We start from the raw sequence: 12,319 nt of genomic DNA on the forward strand, positions 1-12,319 counted from the left end.
TCATCTAATCATCACCAAAACTTTGTAAAGTAGAAGTAGTGCTCATTTCACGAGTCAGGAGACTTGAGCTTAAAGAGAGTTTAAGTAATTTGCCCAAGGTCCCTTCTTGAACAATTTCAAGAGTCACCATTCCTATTGAATTTCCCGTGAACAGTGCCCCTGTAGCCCAGCTGAGGAGATAAATAAAAATGGTTTTGATTAACACACGCTCTTTCAAAGGGTTTATGGCCTAATTGTGGGATGAAGACCAGTATGATTATATTCCTAAAAGCAATATAAAAATCCCCAAAGAGGCAAAAAGAGGTTAGAGGGAATCATTCTGCCAGGATTGGGGCTGGCATCCAGGAAGCTATAGAAGGTGTTACCAGTGGCAAATCCATATGGGTCTGCAGTAACATCGCTTCTTGCCTCCTCAGAAGAAAGAATTCAACCGAGAAGCCATAAGCAGAAGGAGAGGCCGGAGCAAGTTTTAGAGAAGGAAGGGAAGTTTGTTAAAAAGCTTTACGGGAGGCTGAGGCAGGAGAATGGCGTGAACCCGGGAGGCAGAGCTTGCAGTGAGCCGAGATCGCGCCACTGCACTCCAGCCTGAACGACAGAGCTTGACTCCGTCTCTAAAAAATTAAAAAAATTTGAAAACAAAAAGCTTTAGAGGGGAGCTGTGGAGTGTGAAAGAAAAAAAGCTTTAGAGCAGAAATGAAACAAAGTAAAGTACACTCCGAAGAGGGCCAAGCGTGCAACTTGAGAGATCAAGTGCACGGTTTGACCTTTTGACTTGAGGTTTTATATGTTGCCATATTTCTGGGGTCTTGCGTCCTGTCGCCCCGATTTTTCCCTTGGAGTAGGCTGTCCGCATGCGCAGTGGCCTGCTAGCACTTGGGAGGTGAGGTGCGCAGTGTTTTTCCTAGAGTTGTTCATGTGCTCGTTTGAGGCATTCTTCCCTTACCAGTCAAATGTTCCTAGGAAGTCATATACCAGTTAAACTCTCCCATTTTGCCTCTTAATGTACATACTTGAGCCCACTCGTCCAGCTCCTGAGATCTTACCAGAAAGCGGCTGATCACCAACTTCAGGTGTTTCTATTTATTGCAAGACTGCCTTTCCCTGGCACCGGCTGCAACCAATTATTATTTCAGAGAGACAGTGTAACAGCCGCCTGACCATCACCTGATGGTCGCCTCACATTTCTGATTCCTGGTGTGTGTGTGTCTGTGTGTGTGTGTGTGTGTGTGGGTGTGTGTGTGTGGGTGGGTGTGGCAGGAAAGCCCTCTCTGGCTCTGCTCATGTCTTACCAGCTACCTACTGAAACAGAAGCAGCATTTCAGCTAACTGAAAAGGATGGATAAGATTATGGGAGATATTACTGCATGGGAGAGATGTTTGGGGAGAAACACTAGTGTGTCTTATAAGGACTTTTCAGCAACTTGAGATTAGTACAATTTATCTGGAAAAGGTTAGACTTAAATCATAGAAGAATTCTCTCCTTTTGAGCTAAAAAAAAAAAGAAAGAAAGTAAAAAGATCATAGGGGAGTAAATTGCATATACAGGACAGAAATGGACAGACTTGAAGTCCAAGCACACACCTTTATTGATATCTCTTCAATTCTGTATCCTGCCTCATCTTCTTAGTCAACACAGAGAAGAACCCAGGAATGGTTAGCAGAGTGACACTGACATGTAAAATTCCATCTACTGTTCCGGCAATTTAAGACCTCAAAAAGCGAAGAGGGAATTCCAAAGGAGTGGGCAGTAAAATGGAATCTCTGGACCCTACACTCCTCTTCCTTCCTGTTCCACCTCCACACACTCCTTCCACCTTTGAAACGTCAGATCCTTTTTTCCCAATGACGGCATTGCCAGTTAAGGGAAAATAAAGAGACTTGTTCTGCAACTCCAAGAATCTGATTGGGTGAGAATGAGGGCTTGCTTAACTCATAGATAAGTCTTCTCTCAGGTCCTTCCTGGCCTGCTCTCTGACATCCCTACCTTATAGCTCCTGGATGCATTCAATATAGATGCATGCTTTGGATTTAGGGGCAGCAATTTGTACACATGCCACACAGAGATCATGGAAGAGAAATTAAAGTGATCACAGGTACCATTAGGCCTAGAGATTTGGAAAAATGAAATATGTTCTATAAAACTGATTACTGCTTCGGAAGAGATTTGAACTGTACCTAGAAATCTGTTTCATAGATCTTATTGCTGCTACAGAAGAGATCTAGACCATCCTAAAGTGCTGAACTCTGCCCCCACTGTGCCCACAGTGATGCCGCAGCTGGATTGTTGCTGCCCCGCCCGCCCCCCTACTTACCCTCACCCAGACAACCCACTATGACACACTGCCCTGCCCAGCCAGAGATTATATAATAGGTCCAGCTATGCACTCTTACTATCAGTAAGGCATTGCCCTTTCTGACAGTTCTGACGTTCAGTTGGAAATCTCTGTTGGGAGCAGAAGAAATCTCAATTGGGAAGAGAAGGGTGAGCTCAGAGGGCATCATCATCACACCACATTACTGTATGTAAAGACCGTAGAAAGAAAAGTAAAACCCAGGGAGAGTGAGAAAAAAAAAAAGGAGGAGGAGGCAGGAGAAGAAATTGAAAAGGGAATTAAAACAAAAGAGCTTAAACAGGAAGGGAAAAGAAGAGAAGATGCAATGTGAAAGGAGAATAGAGGTTTTGTTCTCTACTTTTCTTAGGTTGGATTTGGTCCTGAACTTGTGTAGTGCGATGATTAGGATATGCTGTGTCTGAGAGCGTGACATGTGTTTCTTCCTTTCAGTAGTTGTATCCTGTTGCCCATGCTGCTGTTTCTGCTGTTGTTTTAGGGTTAACTCCACTTATAATAGCTAGAGATTTTTTGAAAGTAGGATGGTAATAAACTAATACAAATCAGTCAGCCAACTTTTTGGCACCCTCTAACTCTTCTACTATTTTTTAAAGTTTCTCTGAAGGTTAAAAACAAACACTCAGTGTATTTGTCAATAGACATACATGAGTACCCTTAGCAACTTGTGATGGGACAAACGTAGGTGAGAAAAGGAAAATGGAGCCAAAGTGTGGAAAATTTTGAAAACAAAAAGATTCCTGTGCTCCAGTGGGTTTCATTTATGAGATTTTTAAATTAAAATATGATCTGGTTTACTGAAATTTAGCTTGTAAAAAATACTGCTATTGATCCCGGGAAGCGTGAGAGTGTAGGAGGCTTATGTTTCTTCTTGGCTCTGTGTGGCCTGAACACAAGGTCTACCTTTTACCTGCTCCTTCCTGGGGCAATTACTGCATTGGGTGTTAGGGGCTTTTCCATAACTGATGTTTGTGTTCACATTTTAGGGACGCTATGATGGAAGACGTTGGACAGAATCCCCTGGATGATGTGTAAGTATGGGAATAATAAAAGAGTTCAGTAGAGGAAGCTCCAAGGGAAGAGTCTCCAGCGATCCAGTAAGGAAGAACTCCTTTGTGTGAGACCTTATCTCCTCAAGCCTGAGGAGGCTTCCTAGGGATAAGAAACTTTGGCTTCAGTTCTCTGTTCTTCATCAGAATAATGATGGGGTTTTCAAAGATCTCTAGTGTCTCAAACAGCTAATCAGTCTGGCAGGAAAAAGATTCATCTCCCTTTTGGCCTCTACTCAGCCCATGTCCCTGCCTGACTAGGTTAGAAGATAACAAAAGGAGAAACCTTGCCCTTGCAGGTCTTTAAATGCTTTAGAGGTATCGCTTGGATTCTGCATACTTCATCTAAAATATCTTAAAACAAGTGTGTTAAAGTATTCATAGAAAAAATATTTCTTTTGCTTCATGAAAGATTTGTTTTAGTGGGTTCCACTTATAGTATTTAAAATTAAAATATGGTTCCACTCCAGGAATTTACTTTATGCAAAACAGTGTAGAAATCAATTTATCATGGAAAACAAAATAAGGCTGGTTAAGCTTATTAACAACAGAGGATAAGAGAATGAATGAAATTATAGGAGAACGTCTTCTTAGGGCTCCTATGTTTTCCTGTCCTGAGGTTGGTGATAAAGATGATTTTCTGTAGGTACCAGATGATAGAATTACCAGCATTAGAAGCCGTAAAACAGAACCTTAACTGCCTGAATTCAGACCTTGAAAAGGACCTGCAGAAACTGGATGTGGAGAATCAGGTTGTCCTTAGAAAGATTAAAGAGAAAGAAGAAAGTATTCGAAGGTAAGGCTTTGTGGTTGGTGGGGAAAGGGCTTCTCCTCCCCTGCAGGTCCCTTGGGATACAGAAGGTGGAAGAAAGATGGTGAATCTTGACGTTTTATTTAAATCCTAAAGTATGAACTACAGTGCCCTCAAAATACTTCAGGTATAGATCTTTGCATTAAATTTTCATATTAGGTTGACATTTTATCACCATTGCATTTGGTAGTTACTCTGACTTCCTGAGACTTCAAAAGTAGCTTCTCAAACTGGGGCCCTGGCAGCTTCCTTAGGGGCTGATCCACACCTGGGTGACTTTATTTTTTCAGCCTGGAAAGAGAGCTGGCCTTGTCACTAGAACAAGCCAAAGAGGAGGAGGAGTTGAACTGCATCAGAGAGGAACAGGAGGAATCCCTGAGGGAGCTGGAATTAGAGACAGCAAAGCTGGTGAGGAGGTGTCTAGAAAATGACCATTGGATGCATTTTGTTTGCATTCTGCTGCTCTCTTTCCCAGGAATTCATCCCATGTTCATTGCTTCTGTGTCTAAAATCATGGCTGTTTAAGAGAGTGTTCTGGGAATGAAGCCCTGGGCATGGGGGCCGAAGAGGCTTTTTTCCCAGCTCTGCTGTGTGAGCCAGAGTGCACTTTTCCGACTTGATAGACTAATCCCCAGATATTATTCCAGTGGCCTGGTGAAGGGGGAGAGATGACGGCAGAGCAACTTTCTTCCCTTGACTTTCTTTTTCCCCACAGGAAAAAAGTAATGCAGTCCTAAGCAGGAATGTGGTGGAGATTCAGAAAAAGGTAAGGAGAGCCCTGGGTGTTTTAGGGTCCCCGAGTCCCCAACAACATCGTGTCTTCACAAGAGAAGGGCTGATGGGCTGGGCTGGGAGTATGCAGGAGGGGTCCTAGACACATTCAGAATGAGAAAAGATATACATAAACGTTAATGGAAAGGCTGTTCTCCACATAGCAAAGCCTGCCCTGGAAACAAGCCTCGTTTCTTAGGAATCTCAGTAAGAGTTATCTTCCAGAACTCTCTAATCACAGAAACTGGAGAAGAAGGAGCAACTGGCAAAGTTTGCGTGCTCCCTCTGCACTGCTGCTGCCAATTGTTCTCTGGGCATTACAGATTGTGGTGTGAGGGCTAAAGAGCTGTACAGAGGGACAAGGCTTATCCCTCCTTCCACTCTGCCTCATTCTCTCTTCCCTTTCTCATTGTCCTCCCCTCCTCGCTGTGCCCTTGTTTCCATGGGCTATGGGAACAGAAAAATCTGTCCAGCCTGCATGGAGTCAGGCAGCCTCCACAGGGAGAAGGAGATGCTTTTCTTCCAAGCTTCTATCCAGGGCCCGAATTAGTAACCACCGTCTGCAGCCTGGAACCCCGGTCTGCCACGGTCCCAGGTTTTCATGTCTGTGTGCCTTATAGGGTTCATGATTTTTTTAATGGTATTTTAGATTGCAGGGTTATTTACAAATATTGGCCATGAAGAAGACACCACAAAGCAGATCCTGGAGGAAATGAAGGTGAGTAGATAAAACAAACAGATTTTTCTGGGAGATGTGTCAATTCTAGGTCCTGTGAGAAATTGCTCTCAAGGACTACCCTAGGGTATGTACTGGTTATGTCTGTGTACTTGTCAGAGATGAGTCAGTGTCCTTTATTCTCTGTATGTAATCCCATGGCCTGTGGGGCATTTATGACATCACTAGTCACACTAGGAGCAGAGATGACTGCAGTGGACTAGTCACACTAGGAGCAGAGATGACTGCAGTGGATCAAAGTGGAAGGAACTGCTCCAGAGTCCCCATCTTCCACCAGTCAATAAAACACATGTTCTGAATGCCCATTGGGACTTGCCCTCCGGAAGTTTATTATTTAAGTGAGGACACACAAATAAGATATTCAACAGGAAGAAAATATTGACTCCCATAATCATACAAGGATGTGTCATGATCTTCTGATTTTCCAACCCATGGCTCAAAGGCCAAAGAAGTGGTTTTATTTTAAATTTATTTTATTATCTTTTTCCTCTGCTAGAAGATAAACCCATTGAGAACATGAGTTGTTGCCTATGTTGTTCATTTGTTTCCCCAGGGCCTAGAACTATGTGCCTGGCACACAGTAGATGCCCAATAAATATATATTGAATGAATGACTACACTGTACACCCAATAGTGGGGAAAACCCCTATTAGGAAGCTCTTTGCATACTTATGTGGTGAGTGTGGCAATTTAACCGAGCCCACTATACAAGAGCTCCACTGTCTTATGTATTTCTCAGAAAAAGAGAAACCAGGTTTCTCTCTCTTTTCTTTATTTTTTTCTTTTTTTTTTTTCTGAGATGGAGTCTGTCTCTGTCACCCAGGCTGGAGTGCAGTGGTAAGATCTCGGCTCACTGCAACCTCTGCTTCCCAGGAGTTAAAGCAATTCTCCTGCCTCAGCCTCCTGAGTAGCTGGGACTACAGGCACACGCCATGATACCTGGCTAATTTTTGTATTTTCAGTAGAGATGGGGTTTCACCACATTGTCCAGAGTTCACCATGTTGGCCAGGGTGGTCTTGAATTCCTGACCTCAGATTCAGACCTTGAATTCAGACCTTGAATCTGCCTGCCTCAGTCTCCCAAAGTGCTGGGATTACAGGCATGAGTCACCACACCTGGCCCAGGTTTCTCTTTTATTTCCTGTGTGATTCAGGGGACATGCCAGTGCACCCTATTAAATATGAGTGGGAGGAAGAGGTTTGTGAGCTTTGGTCAGTAGGCCTGGAGGAAGGAGGATGGCTGGGCTCACTGAATGGGCACTGGCCTACTGAGGCATAAATGTCAGCTCTGCCACTTTAACAAGTTACATACTCAACTTCTCTGTGCCTTTGTTTCCTCATTTGTAAAATGGGGGGGAGGGGATAATAATAAGTGCCCACCCTAAATTGTTATCAGATGTCTTCAACATGATAGCCATTAGTATCATGCCCTCTGCTGGTCTGGAGATGGTAATTACCCACTTCCCTTCCATAAAAGAATGCTAGTAACTTTCTGCCATCACTCATTGTCTTCCATAGGCAAGACTACAGAAGTCAACAGAGTCCTGTGTAAAGCAAGAGAAGGAGCTGGCCAAGGTAGAGGCAATGTCTCTTCCACTGAGGGTCTGCCCAGGACAGAATGGGAGAGAATCCCAAGGGTCTTAGAAACAGGTCTGCTTGAGGCATGGGAGGGGGAGGTACAAAAACATCTTGCAAATGAATTTCTGATTCTTATGCATTCTTATGCAGCTGAAGGGAAAGAAAACTTCTATTAAAAATATTGCTTTTACCATTTCTTACACCTGTATGTCAAATACCATTGTTGAATTCCAAACCAAAGTGCCTTGACACGTCCCCTGGTATTTCACATGAGAGGCAGATGACAACTTGGGCAAAATATTTCCTTTGCTTAAAATCAGACCCTGTGCCTAACGATGAGATCACCTCTTTGTGATGTGATTGTTTTCCCTTCAAGTCAGGAGTTGCTAGGTAACCAGCCAAGTGCCACTGCACCAGGTAGAGCCCCAGGGAGGAGGCTGGGCTTGGTTCTGATTTAACTCATGGAGTTTGTTAATTTTCTTTCTTTTTAGATAGAGAGTGACTACCAATCTGTGTCTGAGCTCTGTAAGGACCAGGTCTACTACATAAAGGTACAACCCACGTGGAGGAAAAGTCTGAGTAGAGGCAGAATGTCTCCAAGGCCATGGGTTCCTTGGTTTTTCATTAGGCTAGAATGTGTCACTAGGGAAAATGCTCTGTATACAACAGCAACAAGAAGACGGATGTATGTCAAGGATTTACTTTGTGCCAAGTACTGTGCTAAGCACTCAGCATAGAGTATTTTTCTCAATCAATTTGTTCAATAATTCTATGAGCGTGACAGTTATGATCAAGGGGACAATGAGGTTTCAGGAAGTTAGAACACAGCTAGTAACGGGGAACGCAGCTAGTATAGGGGAACACAGCTAGTAAACGTCAGAGCTGGGATTTGAATACAAGCAGGCACCTAAATGGGAGGGAGCTCTTTTTGTTCATATACATCCATTCTGGTCACTAATATCTTTGAATTTTTTATTAGAACCCCTCCCACACTGGTGTGTGCATACTGATGAGTATACTGTTTGGAAAATAATTAGCAGAATGTTTTTATTAATGACATCATGATGAAATATGGAAATTTTCCATTTATGACTTTGTTTTTTTTTTTAACTTCATGGAAAGAAATACCAGGAAGTTGTGAGGAAGATGAAAGAGGAAAAGGAGGTGCTGCTTCTTGAAACAGAAACGTAAGCTTAGAAAAATGGCCTCCCTGACGGACTGCAGTGGCAGTTGGGCAGTCTGGGTGGTCTTTGAAGGGCAGGGTGCTTCTCAGCACAGTGTGTGTCACTGTGTAAATGGCCTCCAACAAGTCATCTCTTTCAGCCTCTGCTCCATGGTTCAGACTGGAAAACCAACAGCATTCAGGCTTTCCTCTTGCCTTCCTCAGCAACTGGTGTTTTAAAAGCCTTTTTTTGGCCGGGCATGGTGACTCACGCCTATAATCCCAGCACTTTGAGAGGCCGAGGCGAGTGGATCACCTGAGGTCAGGAGATCGAGACCATCCTGGCCAACATGGTGAAACCCTGTCTCTACTAAAAAAATACAAAAAACGAGCCGGGCGTGGTGGCGGCCACCTGTAATCCTAGCTACTCAGAAGGCTGAGGCATGAGAATCCCTTGAACCCGGGAGGTGGAAGTTGCAGTGAGCCGAGATCAGGCCACTGCACTTCAGCTTAGGCAACAGAGTGAGACTTTGTCTCAAAAAAAAAAAAAAAAGAAAGAAAAAGATCTCTTTTTAATGTTCTTCTCTTTGTTGTTGTTGTTATTGTTGTTGTTGTGTGTTTGAGACAGAGTTTCACTCTTGTCGCCCAGGCTGGAGTGCAATGGTATGATCTCAGTTAACTGCAACCTCCACCTCCCAGGTTCAAGCGATTCTTCTGCCTCAGCCTCCCAAGTAGCTGGGATTACAGGCATGTGCCACCGCGCCCAGCTAATTTTTGTATTTTTAGTAGAGACAGGTTTTCACCATGTTAGCCAGGCTGGTCTCGAACTCCTGATCCCAGGTGATCCACCCCACTCAGACTCCCAAAGTGCTGGGATTACAGGCGTGAGCCACCGTGCCCGGCCCTAATGTTCTTTTCACATGTCCTCAGAGGCATGCCGTTCCTGAAAATTATCTGGAGCTATGTTCAGAGAGGAAGAAGCGTAGTAAAAAGAGGACTAGGGGCCCAGAAATATTCCTTTATGTGTGTGTGCTGTCCCCTTTCCCAGGATGCAGTGGGTCCACCAGACTGACCAGAGGCCCCAGTGATACCCTTTTATACTTTCTTTCCATAGACTGTATGTCTCAGGAATTGTCACACTTTCCTTTTGATTATTTATACTTTTCAATTGCATTATATAATATACATAGAGTGCACACATTTTATATAGCTTGGTGAATTTTTATACGTGATAACACCACTGAGATCAAGCTATGGAACATTTTGAGTTCCCGAAAAGTCTCCCTGTCCCCTCCTCCCAGTCAGTACTCCCAGAAAAGTAACCACTAGCCTGACTTCTATCTCTTTCTTTTTAAAACATTCTTGAACTTCATATAAATTTAGTATGTTCTTGATTGTATCTGGTTTTCACTGAGACTCACTCGCATTGCTGCATGATTTGTTCTTTTTCATGGCTGTTATATTCTATTATAGAAATATGGCACAATTTATCTATGCTATTGTTAAGGACCATGTTGCTTATTTCCAGTTTGGACATTTATAATAAAGCTGCTACAAGCATTCTTGTGCATGTCTTTTGATGGATGTATCCTCTCATTTTTCTTGGGTTATATACCAAGGAATAGAATTTCTAGGTCACAGAGTATATACATCTTTGGTTTACTAGATAAGCTAAACAATTTTCCAAAGTGCCTGTACCAACATCCCCTCCCATAAAAAATGTACAAGAGTTCTAGTTATTCCTCATCCTTACTTTCACTCAGTATTTATAGCCTTTATGATTTTAGCTATTCTGGCAGGAGGGTGTAGTGATGTATACAATTTTGATTTAAAAAACATTTTATTACTGAATAATAATGATATTTTATGTGCATTTTATTGCTGATTAATAATGATGTTTTATAGCTTTTCACACAGTTTGGAAATTTGAATGTCCTCTTTTGTGACATGTCTTTTGCCTGCATCTGTGAGATGGTTAGTTTTTTTCTAATTGATTTGTAGGAGTTCCTTATGTTTTTCATAAGATCCTTTGTCAAATGTATGTATTATAGTCTATTCTGTGGCTTTCCTTTTTTACTCTCTTAATGACATGTTAGATAAACAATAGTTACTAATTTAGAAAAAATGTAATCTGTGAAATGTGTCAATCCATTCTTTTTTGCTTTCTGCCTAATTTTAGAGGTCATAAAACTACTCTCTATGGTTTCCCCTAGAATTTTTTATCATTTACCTTTTACTCAGGTTTACATTCTTTTGGAATTTATTTTCTTTTCTGTGATGTGAGGTAGAGATTAAAATTTGTGGGGTTTTTTTCCATATGGATATCCAATTGATCCAGCACCATTTATTGAAGATACTATGCATTTGCAGTGGTGTCTTATTTTATGTCTAGTGACCATATATGTGTGAGTGTTTCTGGATGCTTTATTCTGTACAATTAGTCACTGTTTCTATCCTTGTGCCAAAACTACACTAATTATTATAGCTTTATAATTAGTATTGATATGGTAGCTTGAATTCTGCATAATTATCTTGGCTTTCTTGGCCCCTTGAATTTCTGTATAAATTTTTAAATCGGTTTTTCAACTTCTACCAAAACAAAAACAAAAAACCTTGCTGAGATGTTGATTGGAGTTACATGGAATCTATAGATAAAGTGAGAGGATAATTAGTATCTAAACAATAGTTTTCCAGGGCCAGGTGCTTGGCTCATGCCTGTAATGCCAGTGTTTTGGGAGGCTGCGGGGGAGGTTCTCTTGAGGCCAGGAGATCGAGACTAGCCTGGGCAACATAGCAAGACACTATCTCTACAAAAAATAAAACAAATTAGCTGGGCATGGTTGTGTGTGCTTATAGTCCTAGCTACTCAGGAGGCTGAGGCAGGAGGATTGTTTGAGCCCAGGAGTTTGAGGTAAAAGTGAGTTATATTGCATCACTGTATTCCAGCCTGGACCACAGAGTGAGATACTATCTCAAAAAGAATAATAAAAATAAACAATAGTTTCACACACCATGATATCTTTATCCCTTCATTTATTTAGATATTTAATTTCTCAAAATAATGTTTTACAGTTTTCTGTGTGGTATTCTTATACACTTTCCATCAGATTTATTCCTAAGTATTTAATATTTTTAATGCTACTGTGAATGCTGTGTTAATTTGATTTTCTCTTTTTATTAATATTAAAAAAAATAGAGACGGTGGCTGGGTGTGGTGGCTCATGCCTGTAATCCCAGCACTTTGGGAAGCCAAGGCAGGTGGATTACCTGAGGTCAGGAGTTTGAGACCAGCCTGACCAACATGATGAAACCCTGTCTCTACTAAAAATACAAAAAAAAAAAAAAATAGCCAGGTGTGGTGGCACATGCCTGTAGTCCCAGCTACTTGGGAGGCTGAGGCAGGAGAATTGCTTGAACCCGGGAGGCGGAGGTTGCAGTGAGCCGAGATTATGCCACCGCACTCCAGCCTCGGTGACAGAGTGAGACTCCATCTCAAAAAATAAAAATAATAAAATAAAATAATAAAATAAAATAAAATAAAATATAATAAAATAAATAGAGACAGGGTCCCACTATGTTGCCCAGGCTGGTCTCAAACTCCTGAGCTTAAGTGATCCTCCCACCTTGGCCTCCCAAAGTGCTAGGATTGCAGGTGTGAGCCAACATGCCCAGCCTTGATATTTTAATTGATTACTATTAGTGCATAGAAATACAATTGGTTTCTATATATTGAACTTGTATCATTAATCTGGCTAAATTCACCTATTCTAAAAATTTCTTTTAGTTTCTCAACTATAAAGAATCACAATTGTATTTTTTCCTTTTCAGTCTTTACCTTTTTATTTCTTTTTCTTGCTTTATTGA

The 12,319-nt window shown here is 41.9% G+C and overlaps 1 protein-coding gene across 2 annotated transcripts; it reads left to right on the plus strand.

Annotated features, from left to right (window-relative positions):
* Positions 1 to 2,395: 2,395 nt before the first annotated feature.
* LOC100586860 (transmembrane and coiled-coil domain-containing protein 5B-like) lies at positions 2,396 to 8,473 on the plus strand. 2 transcript variants are annotated; one of them, XM_003272824.4, is made up of 8 exons: positions 2,397 to 2,482; positions 3,335 to 3,445; positions 4,044 to 4,193; positions 4,499 to 4,616; positions 4,924 to 4,974; positions 5,629 to 5,697; positions 7,234 to 7,391; positions 8,416 to 8,473. In XM_003272824.4, the coding sequence occupies exons 3-7, from the start codon at positions 4,051 to 4,053 to the stop codon at positions 7,357 to 7,359; spliced, it is 507 nt and encodes a 168-aa protein (XP_003272872.2). In that variant the 5' UTR covers positions 2,397 to 2,482; positions 3,335 to 3,445; positions 4,044 to 4,050; the 3' UTR covers positions 7,360 to 7,391; positions 8,416 to 8,473. The 2 variants fall into 2 exon arrangements, 1 of the variants encoding a protein (XP_003272872.2); XR_004030357.1 differs by lacking the exon at positions 4,499 to 4,616 and having other exon boundaries at positions 2,396 to 2,482; positions 3,335 to 3,379; positions 8,416 to 8,442.
* The last annotated feature ends 3,846 nt before the right edge of the window (positions 8,474 to 12,319 follow it).

Source organism: Nomascus leucogenys, chromosome 6 (genome assembly GCF_006542625.1).
Source record: "Nomascus leucogenys isolate Asia chromosome 6, Asia_NLE_v1, whole genome shotgun sequence".
NCBI classification, from domain to species: Eukaryota; Metazoa; Chordata; class Mammalia; order Primates; family Hylobatidae; genus Nomascus; species Nomascus leucogenys.

What these genes read in the sequence shown, in the direction of transcription:
- LOC100586860 (XM_003272824.4), top strand. Translation starts at nt 4,051, where the DNA reads ATGATAGAATTACCAGCATTAGAAGCCGTAAAACAGAACCTTAACTGC. An exon ending in AATTAGAGACAGCAAAGCTG is followed by an intron (nt 4,617 to 4,923) that starts GTGAGGAGGTGT and finishes TTTTCCCCACAG; the next exon opens with GAAAAAAGTAATGCAGTCCT. An exon ending in TGGTGGAGATTCAGAAAAAG is followed by an intron (nt 4,975 to 5,628) that starts GTAAGGAGAGCC and finishes ATGGTATTTTAG; the next exon opens with ATTGCAGGGTTATTTACAAA.